The sequence below is a fragment of the Typopeltis vanoorti genome, chromosome 20, assembly GCF_054136105.1.
Source record: "Typopeltis vanoorti isolate ZY-2024b chromosome 20, IOZ_Tvanoo_1.0, whole genome shotgun sequence".
NCBI classification, from domain to species: Eukaryota; Metazoa; Arthropoda; class Arachnida; order Uropygi; family Thelyphonidae; genus Typopeltis; species Typopeltis vanoorti.
Genome location: NC_143568.1, coordinates 55,256,031 through 55,279,049, shown reverse-complemented (window position 1 = coordinate 55,279,049; position 23,019 = coordinate 55,256,031). Strand labels below are relative to the sequence as shown.

The 23,019-nt window shown below is 32.7% G+C and overlaps 1 protein-coding gene across 1 annotated transcript in view; it reads right to left on the bottom strand.

Annotated features, from left to right (window-relative positions):
- Positions 1-3,911: 3,911 nt before the first annotated feature.
- Pgm1 (phosphoglucose mutase 1) overlaps positions 3,912-23,019 on the bottom strand; it is a 359,120-nt gene continuing 340,012 nt past the window's right edge. The window contains exons 9-10 of the mRNA XM_090410682.1: positions 22,000-22,134; positions 3,912-10,341 (exon numbers count right to left, since the gene is read on the bottom strand). Coding sequence (XP_090266808.1) covers positions 10,252-10,341; positions 22,000-22,134 — 225 coding nt within the window. The 3' untranslated portion in view covers positions 3,912-10,251. The remainder of the gene's footprint in view (positions 10,342-21,999; positions 22,135-23,019) is intronic.

Here is a 23,019-nt window from a genome sequence, read left to right as displayed (position 1 = left end):
CATAATTTATCTAAATGAATGCTGATTGCTGTGTAACATTAAAGGAAAGGAGAAACATGGTAAATGAATCTCAACTGCATCCTGAATGGATAACCTATAGAGCAAGCAAAACATTTTAACTATTTAGGCACAAAGTTTAGTGAAGATGGCAAGTTAAATATGGAAATAGAAAACAGAATTAGCAAATCTGGTATGGTAGAAGGTCAGCTGAATAATTTTATATGGAATAAGACAGAAATTGATCAAAACACTAGACTACCTGTGTACAAGATAGTGTTCAAATTAAGCTTATGGATCTAAGAGATGGGTTAGAAATAAAAGACTGGAGCAAAGACTAGTCTACAGATATGAGTTCTGAGAAAGATTTAGGGGGAGTGAACAGATAGCATCCATGGTGGTATCATATTAAAATGAGAAGATTAGGGAAGAATGTGACATTGTTAATGTGTTAGCAAGGCTAATCTGTGGTGGCATAGTCACTTAAACAAAATGAGAGAGAAAAGGTTAGCAAAACAAGTGTTCTTTGTCAGAATAGGATGAAAAAGATCAAGATCTAGATGGTTTGATACAGTAAAAAAAAGTGCCTTAGAAGATAGAAATATATCTGATTATATTAAAGCCTTAGCAGAAAAGAGGAGGGCAGCTGTGAATAGGAAGTTAGTAATCGCATAACATTTTAATGTAGGACAATCATATCCTGTACACTGCTGGTGTGTGTGTGTGTGGGGAGGGTATGCTTCAGGAATTTGATGATGAATGGTAGCCTCATTTCTGAAGAATGTAATGTATAGTTGTTTTTTTTTTTAAATGGTAATCCCATATACACATCAGACTGGAAGAAAGTTGCTTTAGAATTTGTTCATGATATTTCATGTGGACTGACCAATGCCTTCAAATGTTTGCTGGCAATGCAAAGCTATTTTGGAACAAATGGGTGGGATAGTAGTCTTAATATTAATAAATGCAAGGTGTTACACTTTAGGTACAGAGAGATAGATAAAAGGCTATGTACTATATTGGTGAAGCAGTACTTCAGGAAGTGGAGGAGATATGGGACCTTTGGGTGATGGTTGACTAAAGTTTTGAGGGCACATTACAAGGGTTGCAAAGTCATTTGCTGCTATGATAAGAAGTACACTGACATACAAGGATAAGGAGATGGTTATGCCTTTCTATGAAGCATTGGTTGCTGTGCTCAAATTTGTCCATCTAGTTGTCATTGTGATGTAGAAACACTAGAGGGGATCTAGAGACAAATGACCAAAATGATATCAGGACAATGGAATGTTGGACATGCAGAAGAGTTGAGGAAATGTAGATAGCAGAGTTTGGTGGACAGGAGAAAAAGAGGAGATATGATAGATAAGATAAGTGAGTGAAGTGAATTTATCATATTAATACAGAAGGGATTATAAAAAGAGTGAAGAGTGAGATGGGAAGAACAAGAGGACTTTCCTGGAAGTTGTGTAAAGATGCAGCAATGATGAAGACTGAGTAGCAGATTTTTTACATAGAGCATGGCATGCATTGCAAAATGAGAGGAATGTAGATGATTTCAATGTTTAAACGATGGATGTGATGCTAGTTAAATGGGCCTTCCACAATGAATCGACTGTAACAATAATTTTAAGATAACTATTTCATCATCATCAGGGGTACACAGGATGAGTACTACGTGAAAAGGCTACATCATTCTTTAAATATTAACATCCATTTAACTAATAAATTTAAATATTAACTTTCATTTAGCTCTGTGCCTGAGCTAAATAAATGGTGACATTCTGTATACAGCAAATGATATTTTGGGCAGTACAAATTACAATTGTATTCGAACTCACAATAATAAGAGAAATTATTCTGAAGACTAATGAAATTTCATCAAATATGAATATAGTATCTTAATTTAAAGGAGAAGACTACGTACTTCTCATATGTCACAAAAGCATCAATCTCACTCTACCTGGATATGTACAGGTAACCCTCGTATAAAGCGGTACTTATACAACGTGGTCTACAAATTGTAGTAACCCTTTATCTTTTCACTTAAAAATATGTGAAATATGATATTTGACTTAAAAATCAAATTTTATCTTTGTTAAATTTGAGTCTGCCCGTATCGTCATGTGGTTATAAGTAACAAAGTTATATTAGGGGAAATACCCTTTAGCACGCATGTACATCAATTGTTTACCATATAAAGTGTTTATAGTTGAAAATCGTCTTCGTTTTTTTTGCTGGGAAATTGCATTAAAAATCATAAGTGTGATAATCTCAAGTTGAGCACTTTATTTTCTGGTGAGTTATATACGTACATAATATGTAATGCTTTTTTATGTAAATAATTAATTTTTATAGTAATGGCCACTTAGAGGGCTTTTGCAATATTGTTGAAAACGAAATTAGTGAATTAATTGATAGGGAAATAGATTTAAATGAGGAGGAACTAGTACACTTAATAGATGATGTCGAACCAAATGGTGGGGAAAGTTCTAGGGAAGATTCTGATTGATGAATCCGTTGAAGAATTCAGTTTAAAGAAATTAGCAGAAGGATTGGACTTGGTAAGAAAGTTAGGAAGTTATTTCAGGGATAATGAAATAACTCAATGGAGCGCTCAGGAAAATTCATGAGACAGTTGGATATTTGTTTAGCTCCATATTATGAACTTAATAAAAAATTGCAGCATAGTGGTAAGCAAGGTCTTATTACTAACGTCTTGATAACTATAGCAGCCGAAGTATGCAATGAAAATTATACAAATGATGTCCAAGAGATTTCAAGAGATGACGATGTCCGGCCACTCGTAAATAAAGAACATCTACAAAATGTTAGTTTTGAAGTTAATGATGACAATTAAAATATACACTTTATTTTATTTTGCCTAAAACATTTATGCATTATGTGCAATGAAGTTTACATACAATTTGCAATTTTTATAATTTTATACTATGTATTTGTTTCATAGTTTAGATGTTTTCTTAACTTACATGAATTACCTGAATCAAATAAAAAAATATTTTTGTTGGATATGTCATTATTGTTTATATAATTTAAAAATGATTTTGGAACATAACCCTACTTTTTCTATGTGATCAGAGTCTTGCATGATGCGATTTATATAATGCGCCGTTTCTGTAGAACCTAACATCCGCGTTACACGAGGGTTACCTGTATTATAAATTTTGATATCAAGAATTACAAGTTGGTTGGCAAACTAATATTTATTCTGATCCAGTACTTTCATAATATCATGTTAAGTCGAATATGAACATGTTAAACAACTAAATGGAACTCACATTTTAACAAGTTATTGAAAGAGAAGCACCTCAACTTTTTTTTTTTTTTTTTTTTAAATAACTCTCTGAACATTAAGGCCTTAACATGCATGATCTCTGGATGTAAGTTTAAGTGTTCATGTATGATAAATCATTTACACCAAACGGAGTTTTAAATTTTTATTGTAACTTTTGTTTATTTATTTATTTAATTATATATATATATATATATATATATATATATATATACACACACACACACACACACACACACACGTGCATACCAGGACAAACACAAACAATAAAATCTTTACACCGTTAATGAAGTTACAAATACATGGGGACTATTAACAAACACAGAAGAGTTTCACACTATCAGTCAACTGAACATTCAGTGCAGCACCACAGGTGCCCAGTGCCTTACATGTTTGTTGGCAGATCCACTAGTATGTAAACAAAATAACATGGAAAATGTCTCTCCTTGAACTTAAAATTGTTGCTTCCTTTAAACATTTGTTATATATTAGCAACAAATGAAGAGCCAAAATGAACTAACCCATATCATTTTAAGAGTGCATTGCAATAATACATATATAATAAATTCAGCTATATATCGATCTGTTTAAATTTTTTGGAGGGGGGGGGGGGATGACAAAAGGAAGGAAGGTGAAAAAATACACAAGCAAACTGTCAAGTTTTTTTGTTTTTTTTAATAAAATACAAAGAAATTAATTCATTTAAGAGGAAGACTGTATTCTACGCATCTAATGTTGGTCACTAAAGCATCAATCCCACTCCAGTAGATATATATATATATATATATATATATATATATATATATATATATATAATGAAATACGGGAAGTATTAAGAAATGACCAGCAGTAAAAATTCTGTATTTCTTTAATGTCACATTTAGCCAAATATGAGCTTCATTCTAAATATAACAAATGTAGAAATAATATTCTATGGATTAGTTCATATTTGGACAAGTTATGCAGTAAGAGCAAGTTACCAAATAAATATTAAAAAACCTTTGATGAGAAAGAATACAATGACACCTTTGTCACAGGTCTATATCTCTGTATTTCATCTTGCAGACATTTCACCAAACTCTTGTCCTAATGACTAGTTTTTCCTTCGTTGATGTGAGGTTTCTCATTTTTATTTGCTGATGGTTGTGTTTCTAATGTATGTTTGTGTACATATAAATTTATGTAACAGTTTCATAGTCCCCCCAACCCAAAACCAAAATGTACAACTATGCCTAGCAGTAGATCCACAAAGAGGACACTTATAACATTCTTTATCTTTTATCATACAAAAGGCAGTTTGCGCTGGTTGCTTCCATCCTGCACAAGGCATGGAAATGCACAGGCTTCCTAGATAAACCCTTCCACTAGTCTTGCACATACTGTTGAACCATTCTTGGCAGTACAGATCTGTCTTAATGACAGTAACAATGATGCTTAATAATTAAGGATCATGACTATAGTTCTCCACATAAACACTGTTATCTCATAAAAGTTCATCCTACCATTAATGGTGGGTGAACTTTTAGTACAGGAAATATCACCAATTATTAAGCTATTATATTATGTGTATTCTTGCAGTAGCATAAATATTCTTCTCACAGAAGTCTTTTACAATTGGTCACAGAGCAATTTTTAAAAATGTCTATTTAGACAATAAGACAAATCCAACAAGAGAAACACTGATTAGAAACAAGATAAACATTCTCAATAACAGAATTTTGCTTATTTTAATGCCTGGTCAAAATTTTTATTTCTTTTTTCTTCTCATTCTCTTGTCTCAAGTGGATTTCAAAAATACTTTGATGGAAAACTTTTCTTGGGAGGGGGGGAAGAATTGACTTCATAAGAAAGATGAAATATTTTGAAGAGTAGAGATGAAAGGGAGGGAAGATGTGTGGAGTAATCACTACTTGTGAAATACATGAAATATGAAAATGTAACATGAAGAAATAATCAAAAACTGAGTATTTGTCAAAATCAGAATGACAAATCAGTATTTGGATCTATAGGTTTCAAACTGCACAGTCTTAAAAATAATAAAACTACTTTACAAACTGGACTTGAGATTTAGAGGGCAGGGAGGAGAGAGAGAGAGAGAAGTAAAAAAAATCACATTATGTAGCTAGTGAAATTCTAAAAGCTGAAAATATACATAATAAGTATAACACTAAAGTGAAATTTCAGAAACATACAATTTCAACTGCACAGATGATTTCATGGAAATCAAAATGATTTTAATTCATAAATATTGAGGTACAAACCGAGAATGTCTACTGTCCTCAGTTTACACATATTTGTTAAACTGCAAGTTATTGTCTTTCAATACACTCTTGTGACCAGCTTGCAACTGCCATGATAACTGTAAAACTGGAAATGTATAAAAACATTCATAGAAATGGAGGAGGCAAGTCTCCAGAGCAATGAGAGAGCAATATGAAAGATTAAAAACTTGCTATATTCTTGATCCTATCATATATATAAAGAATTATGAGATGAAGTGACAAAAACACAAGGATCATCAATACAGCACCAAGTTTTTTAAGCCCTCTGTACTACACATTGGCTATAAACCTGGCAACAGTTCTTGATTACAATGATTGCTACAGGAGGACACTAGCACCAGAACTCAGTTCATCATCTCTTTAAAACTATAACTAGTACAACCTAATGTTCAATATATATATACACACACAAGTTTTTCCCCAACAAAAAAAATTAAATATTAACAAATAAGAATACAAATTTAAAATGGACCAGTTTTCTCCTCAAATTATTAAAGATGTCATAAACTTCTGGTCATGGAAAGTATTACAATGTCATAATGTAGGCAAAACATTTTACTTTTATGAATGCATTCACATAATAATGTGTAATTGACAGATTCTGACTTTCATAGCAACATTATTTTTAATATGGCAAAAATAAAGAAAATTAAGATATTTAACAATGCATTGTCATAATAAAAGCAGTTATAGCATTTTTTGGAATCTAAATTAAAATGCAGTTTTAAGTTTCCCCATGAGAATTTCTTATGAATATTTTTTCTCTACAAGGGAATTTCATTTTTGAAAAATATGAATACATATTCTAACTGCTTATTATTAAATTTTTAATACAAAACTGGTCCAAAAATGAAATATATTATCTGTGTTTTGTCCATACTTACAAATTTTTTTTTAAAAAAACAAAAACAAGATTTCATAATCTATATCTTAGATGATTTTATACTTTAAAAGATATAACTGGACATACGTTTGCCTGGTCAAAATTTTTATTTCTTTTTTCTTCTCATTCTCTTGTCTCAAGTGGATTTATCTCAAGGGACAAGCAATTATGTATACTAAGGTTTTTATTAATTATAAAAACATTTATATGTATAATGCTCAAGAGACTTTCACAAGTGAAAAACGCCTAATCCCATGACAATTCTAAACAGAATCAGTTACTTCTTTTAAAGAACAGTGATGACATTTTGAAAATGTAAGATCTTATTAACCAGAAATGAAATAATTAAGCATTACATTAAAACAGTTTTGCTGTATTAAAGAGATGATTCAATTGTTTCAGAAAGTGAATCTGAGCAAAGATACATTTGTGTGAAATTATACTGGTTCTAATCAACTAGCAACTGATATTTTCAACCCCTGTGCAATCTCTCAGAAATTTAGAACAAAGAGAAAAATAAGTACTTAAGATGGCAATCATCACAACACATTTTTGGTCACATTTATAAATGCTTAACTCTGAGTGCACGTGTGTGAAGCAAGTACACACACAGAGACATTGATCAATAATGAAAGAAAGATGTCTTCAACAAAGTTACTGAAATAATTAAAACTGGATATATACACTTTCAACCAATGAATCCCCCACCAACAAAACATACATGAAAGCCCTTCCAAATATATCTAAATGTATATCCTGTACAATATATTCACTAATGATCACTATATAGGAACTGATTCCCATAAAGATCATATAGTACAAGCTCTTGGCATGAAGAAAAGCTCCATATTTGTTTCCAACTTACAAATTTTATATCTATATGGAAAACTTAACTCAAAAATTTAACATGACATCTGCATATGATATAACCCTTACATTTGGAAAACATATGTTTTCCAAATGTTTAAATGGAAACTCCGAAGTAGCTGGGTTGCAGCACTTTTCTAATTGTGTGTCAATGCCATGTAGTAGGACACCAATTGCAGTGCTATAAGCATCTGTAATAAATTTTGTGGCATATAATAACTATGTACATATAAGAACTAAAAATAATGGCCAGGCTAATATTCACTAGTCCTATTTATTCATTTTAAAAATAAGAATGCTAAATAAGTGTGTGCACTTTTATGTATATCAGAAGCATATTATATAAGAATAAAATTACTTAATATAATCATGATGCATTTTCCAAAATGCAAACAGAAAATGAAGTGCTCTCCAGCTTATATTTTATCAACCATACAAGTACATTTACAATCTGTTTAATATATTCCTATAACACCCTCTCCCTATGTTTAACATATTCAAATCAGGCAGCATACTATTTCTTGCCTTATAACACGCTCATAAAAATTCTTGATAATACTATTTCAATAAAATATCTTAAATAGGCATTAATGCATTTGCATGTAAAGCAGAGAAAGGAAAATGTAACCTCATGATATATATCATAAATTCTAATTGAAGCAATTAGCATCTTTGCAGTCATAAATAATGTGTTTCTTTATGTCAAACATATAATCAGTCACAAACAAAAACACTTCATTAATAGCCTGCATGCTCAGTTAAGTATTGGACACACATACACACTTGACTGTACCAATTAAATACTATCCATTTAAGTATTCTGGAAAGCCTCTGAAGCTGCAAGAAGAAACTGCACAAAACTTTCTTCCTTTTTATTGTTGTTTATTTATTTATTTATTTTTTTAAATTTATTCCTATTCTTATAGTTGAATTTGAAAGAACTTAAATGGCTTGGTAAAATAAAGATAACTTTAAGACACATATTCTCTTTGCCATTTAAATATTAAAAGCACTTAAACAATCTAAGAATGCATACTCTAAAATAGCATACATTTTTAGGTTTAATGGTGCAAGATATTAGTCTAAAAGTACACTTTCTCAAAGCTTTGACTGGAATAAAACAAGCTGCAAATCATAAATTCTAATGGATTTGGAATGAGGGAAATAAGATTTATGTGTTGGAATAGACATTGCATGAAAGTTTATTTACCAGCAATAATGAAAAACACCTATACTGCAACCTTATTACAAAGTGATTCACTTAAAAAAAGTCCATTTCATATGACTGCATAATTTATTATGGGCAAAAGTGGATGACATTAAAAGAAACATGCCAATATAAATGAAAGATTCATAAAAATGGACAGAGTGAAAATATCAGGACAGCAGATGTCAAAGTTGCTACACTTAAGAAAAGAGAAAAAGGAGACAGAGAGTAATAACGTCAAACAAATTCCACACAATTCAGAAATTATTGATTTTTTTTTATATCCATCAACCAATGAACTAAAAGTGGAAGCAATTTATGATAAACTAATTAGTAAATTTACTCATGTCAAAAACTTTTTTTTACAAGCCTTAACTGTAAAAGTGCAATAAGAATAGTTAATATATTATATAATTTGTAAATATCATAGCATACATTATTAAATTACAGATGAATTTAGAAAGCAGCTTTACATGTTTTTACTCTCCTCATCAGTTTTAAAATGTGTTTATCATATTTCATAAGATATATTAATCTGGAATACTGTTTGTTACTTACTTGGGATAAATATTATGCCCTAAAATATTCAACTGCCATATGATCTTTGTACATAGCACTACTATTTTTATGTCTGCCTGGACAAATGAAATATTATTAGCATGCGTGCGTCCAATTTTAATTGTTTTCCAAAATCATTCGTTACAGATTTCCAATAACAGTACTTTATAATAAGAAAATATATACATATATATTTCTTTATAATACTATTTTTATCATGTCTGCCTGCACAAATCAAATATCTGTCTGTTATTAATGTACAATAATACCCAATTTTAACTTTGTTTCCTAAATTCACTCATTAAGGATATTAACATTTCTAATAGTAGTACTTTATCTTAAGAAATATACAATATACAAATTTATATAATTTCTTTTATTAACTAATATATAAATTATGAATGTGAACAAGTGTACTTATTATGGCATGTATATGTTGAACATATTCACTGGTAATTCAACTAATAAAAGAGAAAAGTAATTTAAATATGAGCAGATGCAATTACTAATAAAAAATATTGTATAAAACTATTCACTTCACTGGAGGTCAAATTGCTGTTCAGAGTAAAAAAAATAAAATAAAAATAAAAATTTATATAACAATAAATATTGCTCCTTCCCAGTTTGCAAGATTTAATACTTTAAACTTCTAATCAAAGCAGTTGCTGTTTCTGAAATTACCTAAATGGATACTTCATTGGGTGACAGCAGGATGTTTCTATGAAATCATGGATTCCTATTAAAATCCAAGAATCACTGAGTTATTGTCAATATTATTTACATTAGTATTTTATGAATATCATGTGTATAGTTGCTGTTAGACCATAAAAAATAACAAATTGATAACTAGTTTGGATTTAACTATCTGACCAAATTATTGTTTATTAAGTTATGTGTGCATTCACTTTAAAAGAAACTGTGAAGATGATATATATCATATTCAAACATTTAGAACTGTCTGAACTTAATTTCTTGTTAGCTTCTTAAACTATGAAGAAAAATTACAAAAAGAAAATTAAAAAGAATGTATAAAATGATTACAGTACTTCGAAGATGGAAAGTAAACTTAAGACACCTCCTAGGGGAAAAATTGTTGGAACATTCCACTTTAAGGATTAGAAAATAGATCTGCTGATATTACAATTTATGTAATGACTGTAGGAGCTTGTCTTCCTGTCAGTTCTCTTAACTGGGACATTTGTAAAGCTATTTCAACCAAGGGTTTTAGCATATCCTATAAGAAAATCAAGGGCATATGCTTGAGAAGATTAAAAAAATAAAAAAAATAAAATAAATATAAAATTTCATGGAGACTAATTATGTTTTTAAAAAGCTATATAATAAATTTAGTTCAAAAATAGTAACTAGTCTATATAATACTTAGACAAAAAAAAAATATAAAATCAATAATAATAATAATTCTTAGCCCGCTCACAGTATGAACACAACACACACACACACCTGGTTTGAGGTAATCCTGTGTGAGGAGGTGTGCAATTTGAAATAACTGTAAAATAGTTTTTTTTTTTTTTTTTTTATTTATTGAGAATTTTTTTTAGATTACTTAATGTATTATTGTGGCTTTTACTATTTTTTTTTTATTGTATTCAGTACATTTTCTAAATATCTTTTAAGATATTTTTTTTTTTTTTTTTTTTTTTTTAAAATGACACCAGAAACCCTGAAGAACAAGAGTGCAGCTAAGGGTAAAAGTTTGTAAGGATAATGTCAAAAGCTAAGGGTAACAGTAATGTGTAATCCAATAAAGAGAACCTTTATGTTGATGACATAAATGAAGAAAATATGAAATGTCAAGATTAAAAGGAATAAACTGAAAATTGACCAGGGAGCTGGTGAAAGCAGAAAAATGTTTATAAGAACTAAGACAGAAAAAGGCAATTTAGGAGAAATATAATAGGAAGAAAAGCATGGTAGGTAATCCATGATGATGATGATAATAATAAAAATAGGTAAGTCAATTAAAATCTAAGAAAAAAAGGTCACATGCTATGGTGATTTGATAATTAAATTTGCACTTGTCAAAAGGAGTCACAACATCGACCTTTCTAGGAGATAAAATAAAGCATGTAACAAAGGCATTAATAAAACAGAAAATAAAAGTTAAAGAGATGGTAGTGCTAGTCAGAACTGATTTAAGCAGTGAAAATATAGTATAAGAGAAGATATGAAAGACTTGATAAAAGAAGCAAGAAAGAAAGGTGAGAAAGTAAAAATGGTTAGTTTATTAATAAGATATGTCAGTAAAGAGATAAAAAGGAAGGCAATGACAGTAAATGATTTCATGCAGGCTACGAAGTAAAAACAGATGAGTTTTTGGATATGTGGAATAAATTTGATGGTAGAAAAGATTTGTATAAGAGGGCTGGCCAGCCTGCACACTGAATGGATTTGGCATCAGGTGCCTGTAGAAATTATTTAATTATTTATTGGAATGAGACCTGATGCAAAGAGTTGGGAAAACTAGATCACCTTGGGAGGAATGCTGATGTGTATGTAAGTTTCAGCTAAGATGTGTAGACAATAGTGATAGAAATGTCAATGAGTGCAATTACAATTATGAATCTGCTGAATGGATTACTACATTTCAGGTTCAGGCATATTGAGTGTGTATGGAAGAGGGAAAAGAGAGAGTTGACCAACTGGGCCAAGCAGACTGTAGATTTAAGTATAAGAAAAAGGGAGAAGGTAACTTGTTATGTCTATACACATATGCCAGGAGCATCAGAAACAAAGTGGTTGAGTTTGTTACTTTGATGAATACATTCCAGCCTAAAATTTCTGGTATTAGTGAAACTTGGCTCTCACAGTCTAATGTTGTAACTGGAATCAAGTGCAAAAGATATAGTATTTTGTAGGAATGACAGAAAAGACATGAGAGGAGGGGGGAGTAGTAGGTTCAATTCTTTACCAACTAGAGGAAAAGAACAGTACTCATTGAAAAATTACTGAAGAAAAATGAAACAGTTTGAAATTAAGAAGCAAACACTGATTCGAGTAGGGAGGCAAAAACCTATAGTCAGGGCCAGCACTACCATTCAGGCAAACTAGCAAACCAGCACTACCATTCAGGTGCAAAACTTCAAGCTTTGCTTTATTCATACTTTACTAAAATATCAAAATTAAATAGTGATATATGATTTAAGTATCGATTCTTTTTCCTTATCCCTCACACATCACACTATTTTACTATTTAACTCTTGGTTCTTTTTTGTTCCTTACCTAAATGATTTGTTGAACTTACCGCTATTTAAAATTCAGTTAAGATAAATATTTTAAAACGTTAACATTTTAAAATATTAAATTTCGGTATTTTATAACTTTTTTTTTTTTTTTTTTTGTAAATGAATTATAACAGAGAATTTTCAAATTAATTAAAAAAAAAATAAAAAAAGCCCTATTAATTTAACCTGAAAGACAATTTTATTTTGTTTAATGTCAATTAGAAACATTTTAGTTTATGAAATAAGGGGCGCAAAATAACCTGGCACCGACAGTGCCTATAGTACATCTATATGACAGGCAGGATAATGATTTTTTTTTCTACTTGTATTGATTTTATATATTTTTTCCTTTAAAAAAAAATTTTTTTTTTATATACTTAGTCCAAAAAACCCTACTCTAGAGTACTGTAAAAGGAATCAAAGATGATAAAGGTGACATGAAATCTGAAGATGAAGAAATTTGAGATGTTTGAGGTAGTTACTTTGAAAGACTTAAACAAAACAAGCTGTGAGAGAACAGTAGTAGAAAAATTTCAGCAGGAATGCAAACAGGAGTACACATCAATACTTGAGGTAGAAAAAACTTGAAATATGGAAAGGCAGCTTGTTGTGTGCCTTTTCCAGATCTACAAAAGATATGCTCTTGTCTTATTCCCATGATTTTTCAACTGTTTATTATAATGAGAAAATCTGATATCTTGACAATTGAATCCAGCTTGTTCTTCCCCAAATTTTTGATCCTCAGTTTTTCTCAGTCTCTTTTTAAGTTGATTGCATAAATCTTATCTAGCACACTTAGTGGAGAAATTTATCTATAATTCTCAAACATTCAGCTTTATTCCCTTTTATATAGATGGGACTATGACAGCTTTATCCCAATAATCTGGAATTTGATCTTCTGACCAAGTACTCTGAATTATGCTGTGCAGCGAGTGTTTTCCATCACTGCACAGCATAATTCATTACTAAGACATCAAGAATGAACCTGACATTCTTTGCATTCAAGAATGTGTGAGCAGGGCTAATCTAAGGTGGTATGGTCACTTAAATAGAAGAGATGAAGAAAAGTTAGTAAAACAGGTGTTTGATGCCAAGATGGCAGAGAGGAAGACCCAGGTCTAGGTGGATTGATTTGGATCAGAAGTGCCTTAGAAGCACAAAATGTTAGATATGACAATATTGGAGTGCTCACAAGTAATAGATTGATCTGGAGGAAAAGTGTTGATAGGAGATTAATAATAATGTAAATATAATCATGCAGTGCTGTCCTAGCAGCCTGAACACTCCTTGAGGATATATATAAAGAAATTGATGATGATGAAAAACATTTTCCAGCTACTGCAAATCTAATCCACAGTTTTGCCCATGACATTACTACACTTCTGCATTTTTCTTTCTCATTTGACAAACACTGTACTTTATAAGTCAATTTTCCTAACCAAACCAATATAGAAACTACTTTAACAACCACTTCACCAACACCTGCAGCATAAACACCACCATAAATGACAATCATCATCACAGACTACACACATCAAAGACCATACTTACTTTTAATGGAAACCCAAATTACAGCCACATCACATTCTACCTTAACAATCAAAATTACACTTCCTATGGTTTCTTTTGCAGCACAGGTGGCACGTGTGCTTTGGGAGATCTAATATTGCTTGATAGAGAATGCAAAACATAGAATCCTCTGCTTCTGACCACCTCTAACTTAAGGTTTCTTTACCCCATTCAGTAATGTTCATCTGTTTATCCACTGCTCTTTGTCATTAAAAATGAAGATATTAGGAAGAAACTTGGCACTTTTAGTATTTAGAAATGTGTGAGCAAATCTAAATTGACATGGTACATGGTCACATAAACAGAATGAGAGAGGAAAAGTTGATGAAACAGGTGTTTGATGCCAAGATGGTAGAAAAAAGACCCAGAAGAAGACCAAGATCTAGATGGATTGATTCAGTCACAACTGTCCTAGAAGACAGAATTATAAGATATGACCATACTGGAATGCAAACAATGCACTTATTTTGAGGGAAATTGTTGATAGGAAATTATTTTAAAAACCACTCTGAACTCATAATTTCTTATCTCTGAAGTTGAACTTTCTTCAAAAAGTGAAGTCATCTTACTAGGTGATCATGTTCTTAATGCACACAATTCCAAATTGCTTCCTCTTTTCTAATTCCACAAACCAAGTTCGAAGAGATGTGGAATTATTTGCTATAAGCAAGATTTACAAATTGTCCCCATACAATCCAAATACCACCACTCTCTTCCAGTGCCTTTGTTATTTTTTTTATCATCATCAATTTTCTGATATATATCCTCAAGGAGTGTACAGGTTAGTATTCAGAAATGTGTGAGCAAAGCTACACTGACATGGTACATGGTCACATAAACAGAATGGGAGAGGAAAGGTTGATGAAACAAGGTGCTTGATGCCAAGATGGTAGAAAAAAGAATGACAGTACTACATGACTCTATGACAGTACTACATGATTAAGTTTACATTTATCGTCATCTTCTACAAACAATTTTCCTTCAAACTTGTTTATTACTTGTCAGCTCCCCACCCCCATTCTATTTAAGCAATCAATATCACCTTAGACTAGCCCTGCTCATCAACATTCTTCAATCTTGACAATGTCATGCGCCTTCCCAATATCTTCATTTTTAGATATGATTCTTCCACTGATGCCATCTGTTCAAGCCCCTGATTTTTTGTCAGAACTCTCATATCTGTGGTCTTAAATCTTTGGTCAGGTGCTTTATTGCTAACCCAACTCTCAGATCCATAACTTAAACCTCATTTGTACATTGTCTTGTGTGCTGCTATAGTTTAGTGTTTTTAGCTAATTTCAATCTTATTTCATATAAATTTATCGAATTGGTTTCCCACCAAATTAGCTTTGCTTACTCTGTTGTCTATGGAATTATTTCCATATTTAGTTTCCAATGACATAATAGCTGAAATATTTTACTTGTTGTTATATGTATATGTTAAACAGATTATAACAGAAATGAGTCATCTCCTTAAGAACTCCTCTTCTTATCAGATTATAGATTTAGATCCTACTAAATCTGAAAAGAAAAGTGTATAAATTATTAAAAAATAAAAGTTGCATGCTAGCCTAAGGAAGTTACCAAAAAGCCAAAACCTTATTATGTCAGCACATCCAGGATATATGGAGTCCAAAAATTCACAAACCTAATAATCCCGTTTGTTCAACCATTGACAGCACAGACAGTCTCCCCTACAAATTAGCCAAACATTCATTCAAATCACTTTCCTCCTTGCAGGCAATTCTCCCCAAATCACTCCCCCCCCCCTCACAGGCAACTCTCCTTCTTTTATTCTATGTTCTGTGCTTTGAAACATTAATAAAACATTTACTCTGACAAATTGTGACATCATGGTCAGCCTTGACATTACTTCGCTGTTCACTAATGTACCTTTGGCAGAGACCCTTGACCTCCTTGTTAAGTCACATTTACATGGCATATTATTTATACTGTATATTAATAAATAAATAAAAATTTATTTAATTTCCTTAAATTCAAAATGTTGAAAATGATTACTCATTGTATTTCAGACATTTTCATTATTCTCATAAGTCTCAATGTCACAGAAATAAGTTTATTATATAATGAATACCCTCGTACATATACTTTGTATATATATGAGGGTGTGCTGAAAAGTTGTGATAATCATGAAGGAATTGAGGTAGAACCTGTAACTTACACATTATTCTACATATTCCGCATAAAGTGTATATCAAGTGTTATACACTTGTTACAATGCTGCTGCTGCATCATTTGCAATGCTTTGAGAAAAAGGTCTTTCCCATAAACCAGTCATTTTTGTCCTAGGTGTTTAACAGAACTTTTCATACCCCCCTCGTATTGTGGAATATTCCCTCAAATGGTAAATTATTATCATTAAAATATTTGCATAGTATTAGCACATGTTTGTCTGTGTCTTCTTTATGCTCATTTATAACAAGAATTATAAAAGTCATGAAAATTTACCATACTTTGTCTATTATAATAGGCCAAGTATATGGTAAACTTTTATGACTGGTACCAATTTGGGAGTACATACTGCTGTCTGTAATACAGCCGATTCTAACTACAACAAATTACTGTAAATTATTAACTAGCCAAAACATTCAAGTGAAAATCACCAGAACATCGTATTAGTGCTATGTTAACAAACTACTACTTTGGTTGTTGAGTTCACTATACGTATTGATATTAGGATTGGGCTTAGATGAAATTATGAGCGAGGAAATTTACTTCTATACTGTGTTAACTGTGTGCATTATCTGGCTAGACTTGTTTGTTTTACATTATATGCTTAGTTGTGCCTCCAATTTTTTTTTTATTTCTCATACATAAAGATAACAAGTCACGTTTGTTCAAGTTAAACAAGCCTGAGGTGACTTGAAAACAAGACAACTTGTTACAGGATTAAATCAATAACACTGGCCTGGTTGGCCAAACGGTTAACATATCCTCTTCAACCAACAGGCTACAGGTTTGAAATCCACCATGGGTATAGATGTTTGTGACTGTCTTTAGACAGGAGGTGAATTTCATTACCTGGTGTGAGTTTGTGTGACCACTGTGAGACCAATGGTCGACTTGTTGGAAGCCTGAAATGGCTTGAGCAAGTTCCAAATTTGATCTCCAGAGCAAGGTTTCTGGAATATGTAAAAAATCAATAAAAAAAATAGATAAACTCCTTAGCCCAACCATGGTACAAATGCACTATAGCATACATAAAACCTTTTGTGGGTGGGAGCTATAAAAAATGAATAAATGATTAAATGTGCTATAGGATAACTTTTTGTGAGTGGGATTATCATAAACATAGCAACAGATAATGAAATGTACAAATAAGAAACATGTTGAAAAATATAGGAAGATGTATCTGGAGTGAGGAATATAAATTTCTTTTCTTAAGCGTTATTGCAGCAAATTATGTCATGACCTCCACCTCCATTTTATACAACCAATAAAATGTTTTCCTGAAATCTGACATATGTTATAACTTGTCATGTTGTAACTGGATCTACAAATACATATTAATAGATCTAGTATAAAAATCAACATGTAAAAATCTGGTTGGTTTGTGAGTGATTAACATATCTGCAGGTTCAAATCATAACTTGGGCAGGATGGATGTTTGTGATCATCTTCAGATGGGAAATGAAATTCACCGCATGGTGTGAGACTATCACCCTGTTTAATGGAGGTCTGAAGTAGCTTTTAAGTTCCATGTTTTGTCTCTAGAGCAGGATTACCCAGCCGTGGAAAATCACACACACACACACACACACACACACACACACACACACACACACACACACACACACAGCAATAGAAAATAAAAAAAACAAAGAAAATTTCTTGATAATGCAGGTAATCTTTATATGACAGGCAGATGTAAAAGATGAAAATGGAATATTGATTACAAACAGAAAAAACATGTTGGATTATAGCAAAATTTTATCAAGAATTATATACAAATAAGGGGAAAATAACGAACAACAATACAGAAAAGGATACTGAAAACTATAGTAGTCAAATCTGGCCTTGCAGACCATGTATTGGATACAACCCACAGGATCTCCTGGAAAAAACTACCATGCTCCACCATAGTAGATTTAAAAAGGGAAAGATTGTTTTTAGAATCTACAGCAGCACTCAGAAATCTACTGACTTTAAATAAATACAGATGCATAAAACTTCCCAAAATTTGGGAAACAATAATTGTCAGAGGTCTCACTTTACATCCTAGGCCACATGCCCATAGATGGCACACCACCTAGATGGGATTTGAGTTACCCATGCATTTCATTTAGTATTGTGTTATCTTTGTCTGTGTGTTACAAGAGTTATTTGTAATCCCTGAAGATGTCTCAGTGACAGACGAAATTAAAAACTAATTTAATTAAAAAAATTAAATTAGTTTTTAATCCTTTCCTAGTGCTGTAAATATTCCATTAAAACCTCCAACATGATGTCCTCCCAGCACTTAAGCCTTACACATGGACAGGGGAGACTATCTCACCAAAATTATTTGTTACAGCTCTTGAACATGCTATGAGAAAACTGAACTGAATATTGATGGAGTATATTAAGCAATCTACGATTTACTGATGATATCATACTAACAGCAACATCATCCAAAGAACTAGAACTCGATTATTGAATTAAATGAAGGAAGTTTGGAGATAGGCCTACAAATAAATATGGATAAATCAAAAATAATGTATAGTGAAAATACTCCAGAATTTTCACTATACATTATTTAAAAACAAAACAAATAAATATAAAGACAGATTGAAATAATGAATTCATACAAATACATAGGGCAAATCATTACAAACAACCATAAACTTGAAAATGAAATTTCAGCTAGAATAACAGCAGGATCAAAAGTTTTTAACCATTATAGAAATATATTTAAAGCCATTTATCAAAGTGCTTAGAAAGAAAGATCTATAACTAGTGTGTACTCCCAACAATGACCTGTGGTAGTGCAACCTGGAGCCTGACTAAAAATCACCTAGAAAAACTGAAAGCACGCCAGAACATGGAAAGAACCATTCTAGAAATAAGATGGTTAGATAAACTTGGTTAAGGAAGCAAACAAAGGTAACAGACATTGCATTAGTAATAAAAGACAACAAATGATGCTGGAAGGACATGTAATGAGAATGTCTGTCAACAGATAGACAAAGAGAACAACAGAATAGGCACCAAGAACTGGTTATCAGAAACCAGGTAGACCCACAGTAAGATGGGATGGTGAGCTGAACAACATGTTATGGACATTTATGGTGAAGAGAAGTACAAGACCAGCCAAAATGGAAGAAGCATGGAAAGGCATTTGTCCAGGAGTGAACTGAAGAAAGCTTTTGATGACATACACAGTAATATATTTATCTAACCATATCAGGAAGGTAATTTGCTGTTCTGATAATTGAAGCACATGGTGCTGCAGACGTTGACTAATGTGCAAGAGTTGGTTAATTGAATGGTCTTTGTTTTGAAGGTTGGATAAATGGTAGTAGATTACTGTGTATGTGTGTACATATGCAATCATGAGCCAAAACATTATAACCCTCCCTAAAAGCATGATGGGCCTCCTCTGCCCGAGATAACTGCTTGCACATGTCTTGATGTTGATTCCATTAGACCACAAAAGGTGTCTTGAGATATTATGGACCAACTAGAGAGAATAACATCTCGCAGGTTAGCAAATGAGCGAGGCACTGGCATCGGTTGGTGGGATTTGATTCAGGAGAATTAGGTGGTCAGGTGCACAGAATGGTTGGATTCCTGATGCTATGCTTGTTCAACACAAGTTTGTGACACAGGGTGGTGTATTGCTGGAAGAGTCCAGATTCACTGAGTAACATTGTCACTGTGTAAGAATTAGCAGTCAAAGTGTATTCAAAGTGCATTCAATGAATACCCTAAGAACAATCTCTATATAGGAAATTAGATACCACCATAACAGGCTTATTTCCAGCTAACTGAGTTCATGGTGAAACTGAACGAGGCCGCTGGGTCAGGAGGCAAGAAAATATGAATGAGTTTTGAGTTGATACTCTCTTTCCTTCTGATACAGAAGCCTTATTCAGTTTTATCAAGAACGTGAGCAATTTAGCATGAAAGGGGAAAACCCATAAGCAGACTGAAGGCACAGTTACAGGTTCCTATCAATTTTCATTGAGCGCTATGAAAACACAATCCTAAACTATACCCTTCTCAAACTCACAATATGATTATGCTACATGGATGTGATTCCCTGTTTGGCCATATGGCTGGTATATGTTGGAGACATTCTTAGCCACACCTCAATGGCTAACACTCAAAGAAGGGCAGATAGTTACTGTTTTTTCCTTTTCACCATTCAAAATGAAAATAAAATAACTGTTTGCTCTTCCTTGACACTCTGGTCACTGGACTTCCCGATGGAACCTAATCCTTTTCAGTCCACAGAAAAGCTACTCACACATATCACTACCCCCCCCCCCCCATCTCCAGCAACTCTGACCATACTAATATCTCCACAGAACTCAATCACATGTGGGACACTTTTTAGCCAATGGCTCTCCTCTTACCCCAAACCTGAACCTCTGCCCCCACCAAAATTCAGAACACAAAAAATCCATTGCCATTCCCTACATCTGGGGCATGTAAAAAAAAAACCTCATGTTTTATAAAAAGATATGAACCGATCTTCAAATTCATACCAAAAATTAACTACCCTTAACTGCTCAAAAAACGAATTTCCTTCATCATCTTGACCATCCTAAGCATCATCATCTTGACCATGTCTAGAGTATTTCTTACTCCTGCAAACTTTTGTATTTTGGACAAATAGGAAGAACTGCCAATATCTGTTTGGAGAAACATAGAAAATATGTCCATTATCTACACAACAGTCATTCTGGTGTAGCAGATCAAGCCATGGATATGAATCACTGGATTGAATGAAACAAAACTGCCCTTTTATTCAGGAGCAGATATAAATCAGAGAGATTATCTTTATAATCCATCACAGCATTGCAACATTTGCTATATCTTAACAAATTTGGCTGTCTTGCTTTACCTCAAACCTGGAAGACCTTCTTGAGGCTTTCAGCAAAATTCCATCATTGCAGCCATAGAGGGTGATGAGTGAATGAATGATCTTGCCTTTCAAACTCTGTCTGTATTTGCCTTCCTACTAGTGTGCCTGTATGCATACTTAGTGTTTCTTTGTGCCTATGAAGATGCCCTGGAGACCAAGATAAAATATTGGCTTAATTTATTAGCTAAATAAATTTAGTTGGCAGTTATTATCTCTAGACTTGTGTTTTCTCCACTAAACATCAACATGCACCATTTGTCTGTCATGGCCAACTAACTTGGATTTATATAATAACCTAATTAACACAATGATAGGAGGATTAATTCTATCTGCAAAATCTCTATGCCTGTGAATTATGTATATTCTCTCAATTAGCTGTCTTATGGGATGAAAAACTCAGTTTCCATGAATAAAAAAAATCCACAATCTCCATATGAGACCAGCTAACTCATCTTGCTCTGAAAAGCTTTCACAAGTGAGTTCAATCTCAGATTTTTCCAATCAAAGGGTATCATTATTAATGACTAAGCTACAGAGACTCTAAATATGTAATAAATATTAAACTAACAAATTAACTTATTTTCTGTCTCTTTTTTAACTTCTTGGTATGTTATCAGAAGTGCATATTGTTGTTTGTGTATTACCTTCATTCTAAAGTACCTATGTACAGCAAATGAATGGGACTTTTATTTTTCTTACCATATAGTGCATATACATTGAAAACTAAAAAGTTTAGTGTTCAACGAAATGTGGATTTCACAATTTTAGCTAACAGAGCAGAATCAGACCCTTGTATCATGATGGTTAAAGACAGGAAAGATGACAGCACTCTCATCTTATTTGAAACTGTTATATCCTTAAAATAAAAAGCTGCTCGAATCTATTAGAATAACAATCATTTATTGGCACATGAAATTAATTTGAATTAGGGAAATATGTCAAACGTAAATAAAATTAATCATGGGAATTAAATAAAGATGCAAATGAATACCTGAGCACTAAGTTTATGCTTGGTCTTATCTGCTTCAAAACTATCTACGTACATACGAATTGTAGCTCCAGTACTTCCAGTACCACTTAGTCTCATTACTATTCTTGAACCATCACTAAATACGATACGTATTCCCTACAATGAAAACAATTAAAAAAATATTATGGAGCAAATTTACAATTTCATATGCATAGTCATAATATTATTATCCAGGCCTCCATGGAGTCAAAAGACTCATCGTGGGAGGTCGTTTTTAGGAAACACAAAGTTTATCATACCACTCCTTGAACCCCATTGACCGTTCCCGCTCCAACCACTCTCTCAGGCAATGCATTCCAAGGTTCAACCACCCTCCATGCAAAGAAACCACTCCTCACCCCCCTGCGCACAGCCTCCTTTCGTAACTTCCAGGATGGCCCCTTGTCATCGCTCCTTCCCGTCGTTCCACCAAGTGAAAGAACTCTCTAATTTCTACCCTGTAACTGCCTCTCAACAGTTTAAAAGTCTCGATCATATCACCTCTCCTTCTTCTATCCACCAAACTCTGCAGTCCACATTCCCTCAGTCGATCCTCATAATGTACAGTTCTGAAACCATCTTTGTTATCCGCCTCTGTACCCTTTCCACAGTTAATTTATCCCCTTCAAATCCTGGGGACCAAATCTGAGAACAATAGTCTAAGTGTGGTCTGATCAGAGTCTTATACAACGGAATGATAACTCAATTGTGTCAGTAGTTTGTACAGTGGCGCAGCACAGTTCGCAACGCAGCTAGGATTATAAATGTTCAATGTGACGGCTGTCATTCATGAGAATGGCTGTCACACAATGGCGAATAACTTCTTTCAACATGGCCAGTGACGTCGGGCGACCTCTGTACACATGTGACTTCAAGTAGCCCCATAACCAAAAGTCACAAGGTGAAAGGTCTGGAGACCTTTCACCTTGTGGGAAACACAAGGCTGAGGACACGGTCATCGCTAAATGTCGATCGCAGCATATGCGGCGATCGACATTTAGG